Genomic DNA, 22,852 nt, shown 5'->3' with positions numbered 1-22,852 from the left:
GGGACATTAGATATGCAGTCAAGCCCCTTTGGCAAGAAACTGGGAGCTGGGTATATTTGCCTACTTGCTCTATGTGAGCCATGGGGAATAGCCACTACGTGTGCTTATGCACCTGTTGAAACTGCCTTTTTGTTCTCTGCGGCCCTGGGATACTCATGAATGCCATGTCCTGTCAGCCTCAAGAGCTGGGTGATTTGAGAGCCAATCCCTTGGATGGCAGCCGAAAAGTTGAGGAGCTAGATGTGTGGTCCCAAACCCTTCACTCCTTGGGGAGAAGCTGGGAGTTGGGGGTTCCCTCCTGAATGTAAGGCACTGGTTTGTGAGTGGGGTTTATGGTGCCAGTGTATCTCAGCTTATCCTACCCGTTTCAGTGTGGGCATTTTCTCAGTTGTGTGGTGTGTAGGAGTCTCTCAACTAGTTCCTAGATTTCTCTCAGAGAGAATTGATCCCTGTGTGGACGCTTGCTGCATCCATGGAAGGAGGAAAAGATGGAAGCCTCCTATTCCACTATCTTGCTCTCCAATAGTTTCAAAACACACTACAGACAATCTTGTCCTAGATTCACAGGGTAAGGCTGCTCTTATTGCCTCACCACCTCCCCTCAAAAATGTATTTCTCTTTCTAGAATCCACTGGCTGAGTCAACAGTATCAATAATCAATGCTACCAAGATTTCTACCTGTCATCTCCCACGACCTGCCTCTTAACTTCACCATACAAGTCATCATGCTTCTAACATCTCAGACAGTAATACTGTCTTACCTTTCGGAGATCTTTGGTGATGCTGATCTGCTCAATAAACACATCCCCAGAGGTAGCAGTCTCCTCTCCAGTCAAAATTTTGAAAGTAGTAGTTTTTCCAGCTCCATTTAATCCAAGCAACCCAAAGCACTCCTCCTTTTGGATTGCAACAGAGATATTTCTCACAGCCAACATGGCTGGCCATGCAAAATATATCTTAAAAAATATGGAAAACAATTTAGTAAAGAATAGTTATAGGTCAAACACAAACAATATGTCAGACCCCTATGGACCACTACATTAGACAATTTCACAAGAACTCTTCTATTCTATTTGGGGAGTACACATAGATCCCAAAGAATCACAGTGAGTCCTTGACACTAGTGACCTGCTCTTTAGAGGGAATAAAACCATCATAAGTTGGCCATTGAATAACATTACCTTTGTGAGTTCCTTAACAAGCACTGTGGAATTCAGCAACTCTGGAGCATTCTCCAGGATCCTCTCTCTTTCACGTTGTACATCTTCATCTTCAGATTCCCCAGATAATTCGCTGGCCACTCTATCCTATATTTTCAAAATAAGAATCATGGAGATGGATGTCCTTTAGACATCTGGTCTAGTCTTCCATGAAGACTTTAGAATCAGCTGATCATCTTCCACATATACACATGCATGCACAAAAATACCCACTAGAATTTTGATTGAGATTGCATTGATTCTTTAGGACAATTTAGAGGAAATCTGTCATCTTCCCATTACTGAGTTGTCCAAAGCAACAATATGTTATATTCCTTCATTTATATAGGTCTTCTTTGATCTCTCAATAGTGTTTTGTAATTTTCCAGTAAAGGCATTGCATAACTTCTATTAGATTTATTCCTAGATATTTTTGTTTTTATCCTATTCAAATGGCATCATTTTACATTTCACTTTTTGTTTGTGGCTTTTATATAGATACATAACTGATTTTTCTACACTGACTTTATTCAGCAATATTAATTCTAATATTTCATTTCTTTAAATTATCTATGTACACATTCCAGCCATTTATAAATAATCAATTTTACGTCTTTTTCAAAGCTTTATGCGTATCATTTCTTTTTTTGCCCTATTTCACTAAGACCTGCAGTAAACTCTTGTATAGAAACGGTGATAGCATTGTTTTTCTCATCTTCCTTATTAATATAGTGAATTACATTTTATTAGTGTGGTGATTGATCTTAAAATGTTTCACTATCCCTGCATTCCTGTAATAAACCTTACCAGTCATTGCTAACATTTTTGTGAAGGATTTTTGCATCTGTGTCCATAAGCATGATTCATCTGTAATTTTTCTGCTTTGTAATATTCTTTTTAGGTATTAGTCTCAAATTATGGCCTCATAAGAGAGTAGGACAGAAAAATAAAGGTAAGAAAAGAAATCAATGAAATAGAAAATAAAACCGGTAACAGAGAAGTCAAAAATTCAAAAGTCGTTCCCTTGAAGAGATTAATAAAATTGGTTAAAATCCTAGCAAGGGTCATCAAGAAAAAAGGTGGTGGGAAGAAAACCCGCAAACTACAAACAGCTGTTAAGTGCAAAATAAAAAGATACTGTGCACAAATTTGTCAATACATTTGATTCTTTAGATGAAATTGACACATTCCTTCAAAAGTACAAAATAAGAAAAGAATAGAAACCCTGTGTACTCCAATGTCATGTAATTTGAAACTATTGTTACAAGCTTTACCCCAAAGAAAATTCCAAGTCTAGATAATTTTGCCATTGAATTCCTCATTCCCACGACTCTCTATTGCCCTCAGAATGAAGTTCAAGATCCTTAGCCTGGCACTTGTGAGGCCTTTCCTGCTTTGGACCCTAGCATCTTTTGTAATCATCTTGCTCTGCCTGTCAACACCTGGACTTGGCTCCAGACATGCTGAATATCTTCTTGAATGTTTCCCATATCCTTGTTTGTGTATAAGTTGACCTCTCTGCCTTGAACTCACTTCTTCAAGAGTCATCAAATGCGCAAAGCTTGTTTTGGTGACACCTAGATGCACTTTCAGCATTTTGCATTTCCTTTTAGCAGAGCACATATTTCATTGGCTGGTATATGTCTGAGCCCTGACTTGGTCCCGGTCCTAAGCCCTTTCTCTTTTATCTCTATGGAGGTCTCCTTTCATCTCTCCTCCAAGTCTGGGGATCTGTTTGTTCCTCCTGGACCCCTCTCAGGAATCTTAGTCCTGTCCAGCATCTAGTGTGATAGGCACATAGTAGGTTCCTGAGGTATATCTTTGGAATGTACGATCACCTCGGCCTTGAGCATTGAACTTTGCTTCCTATAAGCAATGTTGCTGGTGCTAACCAGCTATTTGCTTGCTCACTTAGCCTGCCTCTCCAATCCCTGGGCTCTTCCCACCCATTGGGAAACTCCCTACTTAATCTTGTAGATTAATGGGTCAGCTGAATGGAAGACTTTCATAGGATTTGGACACCAGGTGCTGGCTCCACTGATGACACCAGGGCTGGGCCTTTGCTCTGTATCTGTCCCACCTCTAAAGGCACATCCTGGATACTCTCTGCCTTTCACGTCTCACTTAAGTGCCATCATTCATTCCTTCATCACACACATTGATTCTTGAGTACCTACGGAGTCAGACCTGTGCTGCACAATGTGAAGAAAAACCACACTGGAGTGGCAGGAATTTAGACTGAGGTCTTAGCTTATGGGAGAGTCATACAATTTCATTTTATTTTGGTAAAAGAGAGGTTTATTTTGCCTCAAAATATTCTTTTCTCTGAAAATACTTCAGACAGTGGTTCTCAAAGTGTAGAGCATGAGAGAAGAATCATCTGGGAATGTATTACATGTGCAAGTTTTCAGGCCCTACCTAGGATCCACTAAATCAGAAACTCATGGGACAGAGACCAGCAATTTGTATTTTCAGAGGCCCTACAGAAGACTGATACCTGCCAAAGGGTGAGAACAACCACTGTAGAGCCTTACAATCAAATATGCATTCTGCAGGCCAGCAAAATCAACATCACCTGGCAGTTTGTTAGAATTATCCAGGGGCCAAGTTAGGGTGAAGGGGCAGTGTGGGGAGGGAATGGTTTTCTGACACAGGAGATGTTCAAGGGAAAGCTTTTCTGTTATAATCAAACTACAAAAAAATACCATGTTCTGACTGGTAGAGGCCATAATGTTTAGAAACCACAAAATTCAAATTATGATGAAGATCTGTGATTCCCATGGATCCCAATCGACATGGATTGATTTTTATTCCTAAATCCAGTAATAAAGCATGTGTAGAGATATGCTTTTCTTCTTAGAGATATCTAAGAGATAAGCTACTCACCTTATTAAATTTCTTGTAGATAGCAAAGAAAATATAGCGAAACACAAAGGTTTTCACGGTCCATGAAGCAGTCTCCAGAAGGAAAATGATGAGGAAGAAAATAAATCCTGTGACAGCCATTGCAATTAAATATTTCCCAATTGCGTCATCATCCAAACTATATACGTTAAGCTTAGCTGTTGATGACAACAACAAAGATAAAGATATAGGCTTACTTAAAAAATTAACCCAATGAGAAAACTCTAAGAAGTCAACAAACAAGAAGTACTATAGAATCAAATTGAATGGTTGTCAAATAAGCACACAATTAGTATATTTAATGGTATGTTTAATAACTTTGTATGTCATGCAAAATATCTTCAAAATCCTTTAAGGGAAGCAAAACCTTTAATTCCATAAGTTTTGTCTTGCTATACTTCTAGGCATCCATTTCTAATATAAACCAGATAGCCAGAACCAGAATACTGGGTAGCAGCAGAGGCTCTTCTTGCCCCAAAACCTTTTTCCCCAAAAATACTTCAGATGGTGGTTCTGAAAGTATGGGGCAGTGGCAGAAGAATCACCTGGAATGTGTTACATATGAAACACTCTTACCTATAAGGGAACAGTAACATTTAAACTAGGTTGTAGGTGCCCAAGAGCTGACACTTTTCCAATCACTTATGAGAAAAAGTTCTGAATTCATGATAGGGAAAACAGTAGGCACATCAAGGAGCTGAAGATGATCACCTCTCCCTTTTAAAAAAACTTTTTATTAAAACATTATATACATACATAGAAATTCACCAAAGTATAGGACTCAATGAATTTTTGCAAATTGAAAATACCTAGCAATATTTTTTGTTCAGTTTTAAAATTCAACTACATTATATTTTGTCTTTTTTTTTTTAGTGTATCACCTTGCGTACCTTTTACAGTGTTGGCTCTAGGCATTACATTGTGCACATGTAGCTTATCACAATCATGGTGTCTTCCTTTTACCAGTTTGAGTGAAGTGTAGAAAACTTCACTTGATTTATATCCCTTTAACCTCCCCATTTATAATTGTCTTAAATATCTTCTCTATATACATCGAGAACATTATCAGACAATGTTATCATTTTTGTGTTAACTTCCAGACTCAAGAAAGCTCAAGAGCAGAAAGAAAGTACATTGTATTCACCCATATTTTTACTCTTTCTGTTGTTCCTTCTTCTTTCTTGATGTTCCACAATTCCTTCTTTTATCATTGAATTTGTTTATAGAATTTTTGTTAGTCATTCTTTTAGGGTTTCTACTGGTGACAAAAGTCCTGTAGATTTCCTTCATCTGAAAATGTCTTGATTTCCCCTTCACTCCTGAAGGATATTTTCTATGTATATAGAATTTTGAGTTGAAAATTATTGTATTTCAGCACTTGAAAATCACATGCCACTTCCTCTGGTCTTCATGGCTTCTGATGAGAAATCTTCTATAAATTAGGGAACTGTTTTTCCCTTATAGATAAGGCATCGTTTTTCTGTAGCTGCTTTCAAGACGTTTTTATTGTTTTTAGTTTTGATTATAGTGTCTCTTGGCATAGATTTCTTTGGTTTTAATCTATTTGTAATTTATCCAGTTTCTTGAATCTGTAGGTTTGAATCTTTTTTTATGCTTTTTTTAAAAAAAATTGGCACCTGAGCTAATATCTGTTGCCAATCCTCTCTTTTCTTCTTCTTCTTCTTCTCCTTCTTCTTCTTCTTCTTCTTCTCCTCCTGCTCCTCCTCCTCCTCCCCCTCCCCCTCCTCCTCCCCCCCCCCTTCTCCTTCTTCCTTCTTCTTCTTTCTCCCCAAAGCCCCCCTGTACATAGTTGCATATTCTAGTTGCAGGTCCTTCTGGCTCTGCTATGTGGGATGCTGCCTCAGCATGGCATGATGAGCAGTGCTAGGTCCACGCCCAGGATCTGAACCAGCAAAACCCTGGGCTGCCAAAGCAGAGCACATGAACTTAACCACTCGGCCATGGGGCCAGCACCCATGCTTATTTTTTGATTGTCTTTTTTTAATTGAGATTTAATTGACATAGAACATTATATTAGCTTCAGGTATATAACCTAATGATTTAATATTTGTGTATATTGAAAAATGGTCACCACAATAAGACTAGTTAACAGCCATCACCACACAATTACAAATTTTTTTTCTTGTGATATAAACTTTTAAGATACTCTCTCAGCATCTTTCAAATATACAATACAGTATTATTAACTATAGTCACCATGCTGTACATTACATACCCATGACTTATTTATTTTATAACTGTACCTTTTGACCCCCTTCACCCATTTTGCACACTCCACACCCCCTGCCTCTGGCAACCACCAATATGTTCTCTGTATCTATGAGTTCAGGCTGTTTGTTTGTTTGTTTTTTAGATTCAACATACATGTGAGATCATATGGTATTTGTCTTTCTCTGACTGACTTATTTTCACTTAGCATAATGCCCTCAAGGTGTATCCATATGTCTCAAATAGCAAGATTTCCCTTTTTATGGCTGAATAATATTCTATTGTTTATATATGCCACATTTTCTTTATCCATTCATCCATGGAGATTCTTTCCCATGAGAAAATGCATTATGCATATAAGCTTTGAATCTTAGCTCTAACTTGTATAAGCTGTGTGACATAGAGTAAGTGATTCAATTTTGTATAAGCTTTAGTTTTCTTAAAGTGAGGATAACAACACATAACGACTAGTTATTGTGAAGATTCAAAATAATGTAGGTAGAGCTATTCAAATGCAGTAAGTAACTAACTAATAGTAACTCTAATGAGCCTTGGAGAGCCCCAGATACTTACCTATTTTATCACAATTTAGGTGGGCAGGAGGAGTGCTTGTTGAGGAACACAGCACCTTCCTCTCCTGGATATCATAGTATTTGCTAATGCTCATCCCAAGGTTATGCATGGGTATCACCATCAATCCTCTAAGCAGGAGACTTTTAGAAGCAGCTTCCCTGTCTGTTATTAAAAGGATGATAATATTAACATGCTTGATATGAAATGAATTGCCCCAGGAAAACAAAATCTCCCTCCAGTTGATCAAATCAAACTGAGAAAATTACAAAGCCATACTACTATACTCAAAAAACTCTAAAATCTTGCCACTAAGTATACAATCCATGAGGTCTTGCAGCATAGTTTGTGTTTATAATTACAGCATTGGAAAATCGTTTGGAGAAAGTTGATATTCATATAATCTATCTTCTTGTCACCTGAGGTGAACAGAAAACCCATACTGATTATTTCTTGTCCTACATGATAATAAAGACACAGTTGGAAGAGGAAATTTGGCCTAGGACTCAATAGTGGGAAAGAGATAAGAAATATTTTATCCCTTGAAAGGAGATAACATCTCAGAGACCTATGCTTAAAGCTAACTGAGGTTTCTCTAGATATTAATGTGTATAATAGTTGATGAATATATATAAAGAAATATAAAATATGGTTAAGAGTTAACGTTATGAATTGTCATTGTAGGACTTCAAGACTGAGTTCAGATTTTGGGGACTAAAGATAAAATTATATGTCTGAGCAAAAAACATATTTGAAAGACTTGGGCAAAAGAGAAGTGGCCAACCAAGGGTGATAGAGGATGAGTGAATTTCTAAGACATAAATTTTTGAAGTGGTAAAGTCATACCAAGCCTGCCCCAAAGAGGGTAACAAACGGTGTATATACATATACTCTGGTAGCTGGAAAGAATTCTGGACATCGATTGGTCACTTGAGTAGATGCCAAAAATAACAAGTGACTAATGTTATAAAGTATTTTAGCCTCTCTCTATAGAGTACATAAATATTCTCTCACCTCTAAGGAGTAAAGGACAATCTTCCTGGATAAAGAAGAGTAATATAATTCCCTAGCTGACAAATTGTTGAAGGACACCATATGAGTGGAGTGGGAAGATAAAAACCGAGAAAAATGTGTTGTAAATGCATGAATACTATTTAAAAATATTTATCTTCCAGTTCAGCATGTGTATTGACCAATAAGAGTAGAATAACAACCAACTAGATTGAATACAAATCGTAAAGAGTGTGGCCATCTTGTGCATAATGGCTGAATACTAAGTCTCTCTACACGGTCTAGAGAAAAGTCAACCTGCTGTCTGCTGTTTTGGATTGCCTTCTTATACATTCTCCATATTTCTGATAAAAGTGTCTTGATTTTCACATCATCTCTGAATAATGAGTTTAGTTTCTTCCTTTCTAATCTCATCTCCTTTATTTGTACCTATTACTGCACTGACCAGGACCTTAGGTGTAATGTGGATTTTAAAGGGAATGTTTTAAATGATTCAGCACCGAGTACAATATTTGTTGTATATTTTTTGCAAATACCCTTTACAAAGATATGGAAGATTTTTCCTACTTATTAAGAAATGTTATTATGAATCACCATTGGATGTTTTTGAATGACATTTTTGCATATATCAAGATTTTCCCCTATTAATTTATTAATATGCATTGCATTAATAGACTTTCTGAGTCTTATTATTAGTCCATTAAGTCTACTCTGCATTACTAGGAAAAATCCAGTTTGATTATAATGAATTACTTTTTCCTTTCTTTTATTAATTCTAAATTTCTTTTCTTCTATTCTTTTCTATGTATGATGTCAAAGTTATACTAACTTCGTAGAATGAATAGAGAGGCTATTTTTCCTCCCGGTCTCTAAAAGGGTTTGTATTAGATTAGAATTCTATTTTTCACATATTTCATAAAACTTACTAATTCAGCAATATGGGCCTCATGTTTTCTTTGTAGAAAGATTTTTAACTAACGATTAATTTCTTTAATGGTTCATAGGACCATTTACATTTTATAATTCTTCTTGATAAAGTGTTGGGAAGTTATTTTTTATACAATTCTATCTAATTATTCTAAATATTCAAACGTGTCATCTTAAAATTATTTATCAAATCATCTTGTCTCTTTAATGTCTGCAGCATCTATATTTATGTCTCCATTTTATTCCTAAGACTATTTATTTGGACCTTTTGTTTTCTTTATTAAATTACCAGAGTCGTGTCAATGTTACAATCTTTCCAAAGAACCAATCTTTGGCTCTTCTGGTGCTCTCTTTTATTTTTGTTTCCTATTTCTTTAGTTTCTACTCTTATCCATATTATGCAATTCCTTCTACTTTTCTTGGATTTATTCTGATTTTTTATATTTTTTTCAATTATTTTATTGAGGTCATAATGGTTTATAACATTATGTAATTTCAGAGGTACATTATTGTTTATCAGTTTCTGTATAGACTGCATCGTGCTCACACCAATAGTCTAATTTTTATCTGTCACCCTACTTCTGAGCCTCTTTACCCCTTTTGCTCACCCCCAACCCCCTTCTCCTCTGGTAACCACTAACCTGTTATATATATAATATATAACATATATAATAAATATAATAAATATAATAATATATATATATTTGGTTTATTCTTTGTCTAGTTACTTTTATATGTATTTCTCAAATTCCAAATGTATGGTTCTGTTAGTTTTTACTAACCTAGTGAAATGAGTTGGGAAATATTCTCTCTTCCTTTATTTTCGAAAATATTTTGTATAGTATTGGTATTTTTTTTCCTTAAAAGTTTATAAGAATGTACCAGTGTAATGATCTGGGTTTTAGCTATGCCATACCTCCAAATTATAGCCTGTCCTTAGGATAAAAGCAATAAAAATAAGAAACTCACACTTTTTCATTCCAAGTGTGAACTCCCTTCTAGTTTCTGCCTACTTTTAGTCATTGTGAAGTACATTCAACTTTTTAAAAATTGGTCCATAGTTTATAATTGTTAAGTGTTGGAGGATTGGTCTGATATAAGTTCCTCCACCTTTTTAGGTAGTAGAAAATCAGTAAAGTTTTGTCATCTTGGATGGTATAAATGTTGCACATCATTAGATTTATTTCTGACTATGTGAGTTTTAGTGGTATCTTCTTAACCATTTTAGTGGTTATCTTCTTAAATTTCATTTTCTAAATAAAACCTATTTTTGTATATCAATTATATCACTAACCTTGCAAAATTCAGTCACTAGTTTGCACAGGTTATCTGTAATTATTTTAGATTTTCTATGTACACAAAAATGTCATCTGCAAATAATGACATTCTATTCCTTCTTTTTCCAGTCCTTACAACTTTATTTTCTTGATTATTGCAATGACTAAAACCTTAAGTCCAATGTTGAACATAGAAATGACAGATAGCATCCTTGATTCATGCCCAAATGCAAATGGAAATCTTTAGATAACACCAACCTTATATGAAAAAATCTTTTAGTGAATGCAAAGGACTATTCCTTAACTTTTTATATCAGGCCAGCATAATGTTTCTATCAAAATCTAAGAACGTTATAAGAAAGGAAAATTACAGGTCAGTCTGTCTCACGGACATTAACACAAAATTTTGTTATAAACTATTAACAAATTGGATCCAGAAATATATAATAAGGGATAATACAACCAAGTTTGGTTATTATAGGAATATGGAGTTGGTTTAACATTAAAAATTAATTATTGAATATCACCACATTAAGCAGAAAAACTACATGATCATCTCACTAATGCAAAAGAAAAAAGTATTTTTTAAAATTTAAAATCTGTGCATTATAAAAACTTGGAAATGAAAGTAATATCCTTAATCTTATCTATGTGTCTACAAAAAAATCAATGGCATATAGTTGTTCATATATCTTTTTAAATTGTAAAATATACATATTTATCATTATAACTACTTGTAAGTGTACAATTCAGTACAATAAATATATTCAATACAGGCAACAAATATATTTACATTATTGTATAATTATCACCACTACCTATACCCAAAACTTTTTCATTCTTCCCAACAAAAACTCTGTACCCATTAAATAATAACTCTCCCTGCTTTCCTGTCCCCTATTCTGGTAACCTTTATTCTACTTCTGTCTATATGAATTTTCCTATTCTAGGAAGTGGAAATATACAATATTTGTCCTCCTGTGTCTGGCCTATTTCACTTAGCATAATGTTGTCAAGTTCCATCCATGATGTGGCATATATAAAAATTTTATTCCTTTTTGTGGCTGAATAATATTCCATTGTATATATGTACCACATTTTGTTTATCCATTTATCTGTTGATGGACACTTGGATTGTTCCCACTTTTTAGCTATCATGAATAATGCTCCTATGAACACTGGTATACAAATATCTTTTTGAGTCCTTGATTTAAATTTTTTTCACTACATACCCAGGAGTAGAATTGCTAGGTCATATGGTAGTTCCATCTTTAACCTTTAGAAAAACTCCCAGACTCTTTCCCACAGTAGTGTCACCATTTTACATTCCCACAAGTAATGCACAGGGTTTCTAATTTCTCCCCGTTCTTGCCAAAACATGTCATTTTTAAAAAAATAATCACCATCATAATGGGTGTGAAGTAGTATCTCTTTCTTGTTTTGATTTACATTTCCCTAAGGACTAATGATGTTGAGCATCTTTTCATGTACTTCTTGGCCATTTGTATATCTTCCCTGGAGAAATGTCTAACTCAAGTTCTTCGCACATTTTTTTATTTAGACATTTGTCTTTTTGTTGTTGAGTTATGAGTCCGTTATATTTTCTACATACAAGATCTTTACTAGATACATGATTTTCAAGTATTTTCTCCAATCTGTAGGTTTCTTTTCAATTCCTTGATAATATTCTTTGATATGTAAAAATTTTTTATTTTGATGATATCTAGTTTATATACTTTTTCTTTTGTTGCTTGTGCTTTCAGTGTCATGTCTAAGAATTCACTGCCAAATCCAAAGTTACGAAGATTTACCCCTTTTTATTCCAAGAGCTTTATGGTTTCAGCTCTTATATGTGGGTCATTGATATATGTTGAGTTAATTTTTATGTATGGTATCAGATAGGATCCAACTTTCACTCTTTTGATGTGGATATTTAGTTTTCACAGTGGTATTTGTTGAAAAAACTGTCATTTCCCCCATTGAATGGTCTTGGCACCTTGTAGAAAATTAATTTACCATATATGTGAGCATTTAATTCTGGGCTCTCTATTCTATTTCATTGGTCGATATGTATGTCCTTGTGCCAGTACTTGTTTTAATTGCTGTAAGTTTTGAAGTCACGAGGTCTGAGATCTTTAACTTTATTCTTTTTCTAGATAGTTTTTTCTAGATTGGTCATTCTGGGTCCATCACAATTCCATATGAGTTTGAGGATTGGCTTTTTCATTTCTGCAGAAAAAATGCTGTTAGAATTTTTATTGGGATTGTGTTGAATCTGTAGATAGCTTTAGGTAGTGTCATCTTAACATTGCTAAGTCTTCTAATCCATGGACACGTGTCTTTCCAGTTACTTAGATTCTCTTTAATTTCTTTCAGCAATGTTTTGTAGTTTTCAGCACACAAATTTTTTACCCCCTTGGTCAGAATTTTTCCTAAGTAATTCTTTTAGATGCTATTATAAATGGAATTGCTTTCCTAAACTCATTTTCAAGTTGTTCATTGTTGGTGTATAGAAACACGACTGATTTTTGTGTATTAATCTCATAACCTGAAACTTTGCTTATTTTTTTCATTAGCTGTAGTAATAGTCTTGTGGATTGTTTGGGATTTTCTATACATAAGATCATGCTATCTGTGACTAGCAATAGTTTTGGTTCTTTCTGTCCAATTTAGATGGTCCAAAATTTTCATTTTGCATCCAATTCCTCTGGCTAGAACTTCCAGATCAATGTTGAATAGCAGTGATTAAAGGAAGCATGCTTGTCTTCTTCATGATCTTAGGCAGAAAGCTTTCAGTCTTTCAACATTGAGTATAACTACGGGTTTTTCATAAATATCCTTTATCATTCTGAGGAAATTACCTTCTATTCTAATTATTTGGGTGTTTTATCATGAAAGCATGTTGAACTTTGTCAAATGCCTTTTCTGAATGAATTGAAATGATCATGTGGTTTTTAAAATTATTTAAATGGGGTTTATTACATTGCATTATTTTCTGTTGTTGAAACACCCCTGCATTTCTGGGAAAATGCCTCTTGGTCATGGTGTAATCCTTTTAATTGCTGTTGGATTTGGTTTGCTACTATTTTGTTGAGGACTTTTGCATGCACATTCATAAGGGATATTGGCCTCTAATTTTATTTTCTTGTGATATCTTTATCTGGCTTTTTTGCAGGATAATGCTAGCCTCACAAAATAAGTTATGGAAGAGTTTTAGAAGAAATCATGTTAACTCTTCTTCAAAAATTTGGTAGAACTCAGCAGTGAACCTCTGATCCTGGGCTTTTCTTTGTTGGGAGGTTTTTCATTATTCCTTCAATCTCTTTACTTGTTAGAAGTCTATTGAGAATTTCTATTTCTTCTCAAGTCAATTTAGATCATTTTTATGTTCTATGAATTTGTTGATTTCATCTCAGTTATCTAATTTTGGGTGTACAATTGTTCATAGTCTTATCTTATACTCCTTTTCTTTCTAGAAAATTAGTAGTAATGTCCTCCCTTTCACTTCTGATTTTAGTTATTTCCATCTTCTCTCTTTTTTTCTTAGTCAGTCTAGCTAGAGGTTTCAAGTTTTGTTGATCTTTTCAATGAATCTACTTTTGGTTTTGCTGATTTTGTTTTCCTATTTTTTCTTTCATTTCCCTCTACTCTAATCTTTACTGTTTCCTTCATTCTGCCAGCTGCACCTTTAGTTTTCTCTTGTTCTCCCAGTTCTTCCAGGTGTATAGTTATAAACCAAAAATACAATAACATTTACTTTTTTATTTGCTCATATAGCTAATTATCTTTACTGGATATCTTTATTTTTTCATATGGCTTCAAGTTACTATCTAGTGTCACTTCATTTCATCCAGAAAGACTCCCTATAGCATTTCTTGTAAGGCAGTTTGAGTGGTAATGGGCCTCCTCAGCTTTTTATTCTTTCTTTTAAATCTGGGAAGGTCTTACTTTCTTCTACATTTTTGAAGGACAGTTTTGCTGGATATACAATTTTTGATTGACAGGTTATTTTTCTTTTAGCACTTTAAGTACTTTATCCCACTGTCTTCTGGTCCCTTTGGTTCTTAATGGGAAATCTACTATTAATTTTATTGAGAATTCTTTGTACTTGATAAGTTGATTCTCTCTTGCTGTTTGCAAGATCTCTTTTGTCTTTTTACAGTTTGATTATAATGTATCCTACTTGGAGTTCACTGAGCTTGGATTTGTAGATACATGTCTTGCATCAAATTTGGGAAGTTTTTGGCTATTATTTCTTGAAATTTTCTTTCTATTTCTTGAAATATTCTTTCTGCCTACTTTTCTCTCTCTTCTCCTTCTGGGACCCCTATAAAATATATGCTGGTCTACTTGATGGTGTCTCAAAGGTCCCTCAGGCTTTGTTCACTTTTCTTCATTATTTTTTCTGTCTGCCCCTCAGACTCAATATTTTCAATTGTCCACTCTCCAAGTTCACTGAGTCTGTCTTCTACCTGCTGAAATCTGTTGTTGAACCCCTCCACTGAATTTTTTCATTCCAGTTATTGTATTTTTAAATTTATGTTTGGTTCTCCATAATTTCTATTTGGTTATTTTTTATAACTTTCATCTCTTTGTTGTTAATCTCTATTTGGTAAGACATCATTCTCATGGTTACCTTTAGTTTTTGTTTGGGTTTTTTTTTTACGTCATTTCCCTTAGGTCTTCAAGTATATTTTAGGCATATGTTTTCTTTGTCTGAATTTGCTCAGGGACAGTTTCTACTGATTTTGTTCCTTTGAATGGGCCATACTTCCCTCTTTCTTTGTATAGTTTGTGAACTTTTTTGAAAAATGGATATTTGAATATTATAATATTCTAACTCTGGAAAACAGTTTCTCCTCCTTCCCTAGGGTGTGCTGTTCTTTGGGTTGTTGTTGTTGTTTTTTTTCAATTGCTAAAGGCTGTAGTAGTCTGTGTGTCTAATGACTTTCCCAAATACTTTCATGGAGACTTTACTTCTTGTCATTTGTGGTCCCTGAAGTCTCTATTCCTTAGCTTTTTTGACAGAAATTTCCTTAAATGTCTGGATCCAAAGCCCTACCATTCTTAGAAGACTTTGTGCTGGAGCCCTCCTCCAACACTTAGACAGACTTTCACTGACCCTAGGAATCAGCCCAAAGTGAAAGCTTATGGTCTTCACAGGTTCTTTTTGAGCAAGTATCTTGCCCTTGGCATGTGTGTGGCTGTCTAAAATTTCCCCGTATACATAGTTGCTTTTGAATGCCCTAATTTCCCAAAGAACCTCTCTCTGGGTTTTTGTCACTGGCCTTAGGCAGTATATTTTATGCCTCAAGTGTAATCTTTTTCGTCAAGCACCTGAGAGTTGTTTATCTACGTTACAACATTTTTTAGCAATGTTCATTGCTTTTCATGCCTGGTGAGTTCTGAGCTAGCTGAAACAGAGATGAGTACCTCACCTCAGTTCTTCAGTTAACTCCCAGACAGATTAGAACAGATCTACACCAAAATTTGTGGAGAAGGTCTGCTCTGCTCCCTCTGGAACTAAGTACGAATGTCTCACATGGGGAGCATGGATTGTGCCTTCACGACTGCTGCCAAGCTGGAGAGGGAGTCAGGCAAGTACATGTAAAAATGCCACAAATCTTTCCTATTGTTTTAAGGTTCTTTTTCTTGATTAAGCATTTGCTTGGTTGTCATAAACTTTTGACCATTTTCCAGAGTTCTGACAGGGTTGGTTCTGACAGTTTCTGATGTCTTTTTTTACTTTTAAAGCTCTCCCATTTTTTTAAGATTTTAATAAAAGTTGCATATATTTAAGCTATATAACATAATGATTTTATATACATAGTGAAATTACTATAGACAAACTAATTAACATATCTGTTCTTCACATAATTACCATTTTTGTGTGATAAGAGCAGCTGAAATCTACTCTCTTAGAAAATTTCCAGTATTCAATACAGAATTATTAACTACAGTCATTATGCTGTACATTAGATCTCTAGATTTATTCATCCTACACAACTGTAACTTTGTACCCTTTGACCAACATTTCCCCATTTCCTCTATCTGACTGCCACTGGTAACTACTGTTCTACTCTTTGGTTCTACATACTCAAGTTTTTTAGAGTCCACATATAACGGAGATTGTGTATCTTAATCATTTAATTTTCACAAGTTTGTGAAGTGTGTAGTATTATTCCTCTGTTATAGATGAGGATACTCTATCAGGAGATGAGGAGTCATGTCTAGGATATAAGAACCAAGAGTGGCTTAGCCAAAGGTAATCCTTCTGTCTGCAGGTCTCCAGTCTCTTCAAACACTCCTAATGCAAACAAAGATTTTGAAAAGCAACTCTCAACCCAACAGAGATCCTGGCAAAATATTCCCAGTGCTTCTTCATACCTATAACATTGTTTCTGTAGAGGTTATAAAGTAGAAAAAAATAAATACAGCCTCTAGAAAATCCTTCCATAAGGCTATCTAGATTTCCAGGTGGCTATTTAATTCCAATGTGACATTTACAAAAGGCCATTAAATTTTATGGAATAAATAGGAAATGTTCCTCTCTTGCTCAAAGACCACCTCTTAACCATCTCTCATTTTAAGCAAATATATAATAATGCTCTGAGCATCAGGATGCTGAATTTATAGTGACTGAAGATTATTTTGCATTTATGGTTCTCTTTAAATTGTGTGCATAACTCTCTTCAGAGAACATTATTTAGCATGCCTTTGTTTCTGAAAAAATAAAGAACACTGTTAAGTTACAATTCTATTCTTCCAATGAAAGTGAACAGAAATCATCCCAAACCAAACATCCTAAAGTTACTTCTTGGAAAACACCTAATCCTTAGAGGAGGTCAGACTTAGTATGTATTTCATAAGTGTTTTATGTGACGTGATATGCAGGCACGCTGAGTAAGAGCTCTCAGGTATCCCATGAAGATGTTCCAGTAAATATCTAATCTTTTAGGGTCTTTTAGATCTAGGACTGCCATGAGTGGCACACAGACATTTTCTGTACTTAAGACCAGTGGTGATTGAGCAGTGAAGGTGTCCTTGAGCATAGTTACTGAAATATTGATTGAGGTCTATTTTTTACCACAATGGAAATAAATAAGAAATCAATTTAAAAAATCTAGAAAGTCATCAAATATTTGGTAAACAATGCGAGTCAAGTAGAAATTATAAAATATTTATAACTCAATAATGAAAATACAACATATCAAAATTTGTGGGATGCAACTAAAACAGTACTTAGAAGGAATTTTATAGCTTTAAATGCTTATGTATTCCAAAGAAGAAAGGTTTAAAATCATGTAATATTTGGCCTTACAAAGATAGAATAAATATAACAAGTCCAACTTAATAGGAGGGAAGGAAAATAAATATAAGAACAGAAATCCATAAAATATAACACAAAAAATAGACAATATTAACAAAACCAAAAGATAGCACTTTGAAAAGATTTAAAAATTGGTAAAAATCCTAACAAGATTAATGATGAGGAAAGATTGGGAGAGAATGAGTGAATACAGCAATATCAGGAATGAATAAGCAGATATCAATATTTATTTGTAGACCTTAAAGGATTTCATAAAGGAATGTTATGAATAACTTTATGCCAATAGTTTTATAAACATAGATGAAATGTAAAACTTCTTTGAAAAAAGATAACTTGTCAAAAGTGTCATAAGAAATCTTAATAGCCCTATATCATGAAGAAATGAAATTTACAATTAATAACAAAACTTGCCACAAAGAAAACTCCAGGCCCTGAGGTTTTTAATGGTAAGCTCTATCAAAAATTTAAGACAGGAAAAATACCAACTTTAAAAAACCTGATATCCGGCCTATAATTTCAAGGCACTGAATTTCTGCCAGCAACCCAAAGAAGCAAGGAAATAAATTCTCCCCTAAGACCTCCAGAAATGAAGCCAGCCTTGCAGACACCTTGATTTTAGTCCAATAAGACCCATGTCAGACTTCTGACCTACAGAGCTATAGACAATAGATTTGTGCAATTTACTAAGTTTGTGGTAATTTGTTACAGTAGCAACAGAAAACTAATACTATTGGTTTAGAAACAATTAGAGACTAATTGACAGCAATGCAATTAATTCAGGAATGAACATCAAAGCACAAATCCTCCTACGTATTTCTTAGTCTACTATTCAGAGATCAATTCTTTCTCATATGGCTTAATATTCTCCCTTGAAGAGAAGTATTAAAAAAGGTCTTCAACTAACTCAGGGAATTCTTTTTAGGAAGGCAAGACCTAAGGTCAGAAAATGGGTTGGAAGCCTATTCCTCTCAGTCTCCACAAGACCACGATTGATTGAATTACTTAAAACAGATCAAATTAAAGTTTATAGGATGATTTAATAAAGGAGTGGCAGCAGTCTGTCTTCTAAGAAATATTTGTGATCATTGCCAGTCCAGTCAATCTCCCCTTAACTTCAAAATCAAAGGAGGAAAATGAAAAGATAAACATTCTACAAATACTGGGCAAACAAGGCCTGAAGCAAGGGGATTGGGTTAGTTAAAACGTTAGAGTCGTAATTTGTTTTGCACTGTACCCAACATAATGCCTATAATATTAGTGACACTTAATAAAAGGTTATTAAATTACAACTAGCATAAGTTTTTCCCAGATACCAAGAACCAAACAACTTTGTGATGTTCTTATCTTCAAGCCCATTTCTCTTTATTTATTCCCTGGAAAGGAGAAATTGTGTGAAGTCCTTACCCCTGTTTGTGATTATAAAATCCGCTATTATACCGAAAAGTCCTGCACAGTAGTTAAACAGGACAAGCTTGATGTAGGCACTGGTATTACTGGAAAACAGGAAACTTATCAGGTACAAGAAGGGAATGACAGACCAGCCAAACAGCATGAAGATGAGAAATGTGTCCAGAAAGTGGTAATCCTTGATCAATAAATCCAATCCGCAGGCTATGAACACCACCTGAGACACAGAGAGTACAGAAGTAAAGTCAAAGTTAAGAAAACTATACAATGCCTAATAACTCAAGTCTAAAAACTTACAGAAAGAAAAATCTTCCTTTATTAGAACACAGAACTATTTATTAATCAAATAATTTTGTCTGTGAGCAAGATTGTGAAATACTTCCACTTTTTCCTCATTAATGAGCAGAACCCTTCTACTCGCTTTTCTACTTGTTTTTATCTACTTGGAACAGTTTCATTTTGTTCTCCTTGAACAAAGATCGAAGTGTATTCTTTCTTCCCATTCTCCCAACCCCAAATGAGCCCACTCTCAATATCTGCAGAAATTGGATCACCTAGCAGGAAAACCTTTTTTTTTCTTTTCTTTTTTTTTTTTAAAGATTTTCATTCTGGCAGCTGTAAGCTGTGATACAAAGAGACCTACCTCTCAGGGCTCTCCATCTTTAGATTCTACCTGTTGGCTCTATTTTGTTTTCCACCCCTTCTCTCCTCATCTCATCTCTGTATAGCTATGTATCCATAATAGCTATAGAGCTGTTAAGGAAAATGAATTTCCAGAAATCTACATCTTAAAGTTATTAACTGTAGTTTCTCAAAATAGTCCAGAGTTATTCTATTTAGAACTATTAAATGACGGGATCCTTGAGAAGTGGAGAGTGGGTTTAAGCTGAGAATAGCTACTATGTGATTGATAGCACATCTTCAATGGTAGAAAAAGTGACAAAGAAATGAACGTAGCATAGGTGAAAATACTTGGGTATTATGGGCATGGCTACCTTGCTTCTATCACAGCAGAATTTCAGTCTCAAGAGCAATGGAATGAATGCAATCACTTACTTATATAGAAGTTGGGGTGATCTAGGTATTTCTTTTGTTGAAAGAGTTATAATGTTTAGGGATTTCACTAATTATAAAGTATACATTTTTGGATAGGAAGATGAAACATTGTAAAAAGGTAGATTTTCCCCAAATTAGTCTATAAACAAAAATATCAATATTTAGATCAGTATTTTAAACTTTATTTTGAAATGCAACATTCAGAAATGCACAAAATATAGATCAATGAATTATCAAAAAACAAACACTGCTGTGAAATTACCACACAAAGACCTCAGTGTCACTCAAGGCACGAACATGTCCCTCCTCTGTGAAGGTAACCACCATCTTGACTTCTACAATAATCACGTTCCTTCTTTTCCTTATGGTTTTAACAAAAACACCCCTAAATATTACCTGTAGTTTCAACTATACATAAATGGAATTATATGGTATGTACTTCTTCATACCTGGCTTCTTTTGCCAACATCGCATTTGTGAAGTTCATCCCCAAGGTTTCCTACTGTGGTTGTTCATTTTCATTGCTGTTTAGTATTCCCATATATTATTATATCACATTTACTTATCTATTATAGTAGTATAAACATTTAAGTTGTTTGCAGTGTTTATTGTTTATTATTGTGAATAACATTCTTAATGACATCCTTGTACATGTCTCTTGCTGCATATATATGTACGTAATCTAATGCAGATACATATATATTCACAAATCTTCAAAGTTTTAGTAGAAAATGGCAAATTGTTTACCAAAGTGATTGAACCAATTTATGTTCCCACCAATAGTTATCTCAGCTCCCACTGCATTACATCCTTACCAGCATTTGGTATTTTAGTCTTTTTAATTTTAGCTATTCTTTTGGGTGTATATTAGTCTATGTATTAATTTCCTATTGCTGCTGTACCAAATTACCACAAACTTAATGGCTAAAACAACACAAATTTCTTTTATAGTTTTGGAAGTCAGAAATTTGAAATGGTTTTCACTAGGCTAAAATCAAGGAGCCAGTAGGGCTGCATTCCCTCTGGAGGCTCTAGCGAGAATCCATTTTCTTGCCTTTTCAAGCTTCTAAAGGCTACCTGCATCACTTGGCTCATGGCCACTTCTTTTATCTTCAAAATCAGAAGCTTAGCACTTTCAAATCTCTCTCTGACTCTGATACTCTTGCCTCCCTATTTTATTTGCATAAGAATACTTGTGATTAAATTGGACCCACTGGATATTCCAGGATAATCTCCACATCTCAAGATACTTAATTGCATCTGCTAAATCCCTTTTGCCATAGATTCACAAGTTCTGAAGATTAGGATTTAGACATCTTTGGAGGGCCACTATTCTTCATACCACAGTGTATTACTCTGATATTTTTATTATGGTAAGAATACATAAAAAATTTTATCATTTTAACTATTTTTAAGTGCACAATTCAGTGGCATTAAGTACATTCCCACTGTTGTGCAACCAATACTGCTATCCATCCCCAGAATTTTTTCATCATGACAAACAACTCTATACCCATTAAATAATAACTCCCCATTCTCCCTGCCCCCAGCTCCTGCTATTCTACCTTATTCTACTATTCTACTTTCTGTCTGTGAATTTGACTAATCTAAGTACACTAATCATAGAGCATTTATCCTTTTGTGTCTGGCCTATTTTATGTAGCATAATCTTTTGAAAATTTATCCGTGTTGTAGCATGTATTTTGTCAATTTTTAAGACGGAATAATATTCCATTGTGTGTATGTAGCACATTTATTTATCCATTTATCCACCAATGAACATTTGGGTTACTTCCACCTTTTAGCTATTGTGAATAATGTTACTATGAATACTGATGTACGAATCTTCGTTCAAATCCTTGCTTTCAATTCTTTTGGAATTTCACTATTAGGGGAAGTGCTCGATCATATAGTAATTCTATGTTTAATTTTTTGAGGACCAGTTTTTCCACATCTTTCCCAACACTTTTCATTTTCTCTTCTTTTAATGATAGCCATCTTAATCTGTGTGATGTGGTATTTCACTGTGGTTTTGATTTCCATTTCTCCAGTGAGCATCTTTTCATGTGCTTATTGGCCATTTGTATACCTTCTTTGGAGAAATGTCTGTCCAAGCTCTTGGCCCATTTTCGAATTGGGTTGATTTTCTTGTTGTCGTTAAGTTTTAGGAGTTCCTTATATATTCTGGATATTAATTCCTTATCAGGTATATAACTCGCAAATATTTTTTCCCATTCTGTAGGTTGCCTTTTCACTCTGTGGATAATGTCCTTTGATTTATATGTTTTCTTAATTTTCATGAAGTCTAATTATCTTTTTTCTTTCTTTTGCTTGTGCTTTTCTGTCACATCCAAGAAAACACTGCCAAATCCAATGTCATGAAGCTTTTACCTTTTGTTTTCTTCTAAGAGTCTTACAGTATTAGCTCTTACATTTAGAACTTAGATCCATTTTGACTTAATTTTTGTATATGGCTTAAGGTAAGGGTCTAACTTCATTCTTTTACAAGTAGATATCTAGTTTTCCTACCATCATTTGTTAAAAGACTCTGTACTTACTGAATAGTCTTGGTGCCTTTATCAAAAATCATTTGACCATATATATGAGAGTTTATTTCTGGGCTCTCTATTCTATTCCATTTATCTATATGCCAATACCACATTGTTTTGATTACTGTAGTTTTGTAGTAAATTTTGAGATCAGGAAGTGTGAGTCCTCCAGCTTTGTTCTTTTTCAAGATTGTTTTGGCTGTTTGCAGTGACTTACCCCTTTCCTCACTAGATAATATCCTTCTTAGTCTCTTGTAATACTTTTGGACTTAAAGTCTGTTTTGTCTGACATTAGTATAGCCACCTCAGCTCCCTTTTGGTTCCTATGTGCATGGAATGTCCTTTTTCCACCCTTTCACTTCAACCTTTTCATGTCTTTAGATCTAAAGTGAG

General features: G+C 34.5%; 1 protein-coding gene across 5 annotated transcripts in view; it reads right to left on the bottom strand.

The window, feature by feature from the left end:
- The window catches only part of LOC103568054 (phospholipid-transporting ATPase ABCA3-like), a 205,007-nt gene that overhangs the window by 15,140 nt on the left and 167,015 nt on the right, over positions 1 to 22,852 (bottom strand). For 3 of the 5 annotated variants that reach the window (XM_070568434.1, XM_070568435.1, XM_070568433.1), the window contains 5 exons: positions 18,852 to 19,071; positions 6,906 to 7,067; positions 4,086 to 4,261; positions 1,182 to 1,307; positions 762 to 956 (listed from right to left, as the gene is read on the bottom strand). In XM_070568434.1, coding sequence (XP_070424535.1) covers positions 762 to 956; positions 1,182 to 1,307; positions 4,086 to 4,261; positions 6,906 to 7,067; positions 18,852 to 19,071 — 879 coding nt within the window. The remainder of the gene's footprint in view (positions 1 to 761; positions 957 to 1,181; positions 1,308 to 4,085; positions 4,262 to 6,905; positions 7,068 to 18,851; positions 19,072 to 22,852) is intronic. The other 2 variants (XM_070568438.1, XM_070568436.1) reach the window with 1 other exon arrangement.

This window comes from Equus przewalskii, chromosome 12 (assembly GCF_037783145.1).
Source record: "Equus przewalskii isolate Varuska chromosome 12, EquPr2, whole genome shotgun sequence".
Classification (NCBI taxonomy): Eukaryota; Metazoa; Chordata; class Mammalia; order Perissodactyla; family Equidae; genus Equus; species Equus przewalskii.
This window is presented reverse-complemented; position numbering and strand designations above follow the sequence as displayed.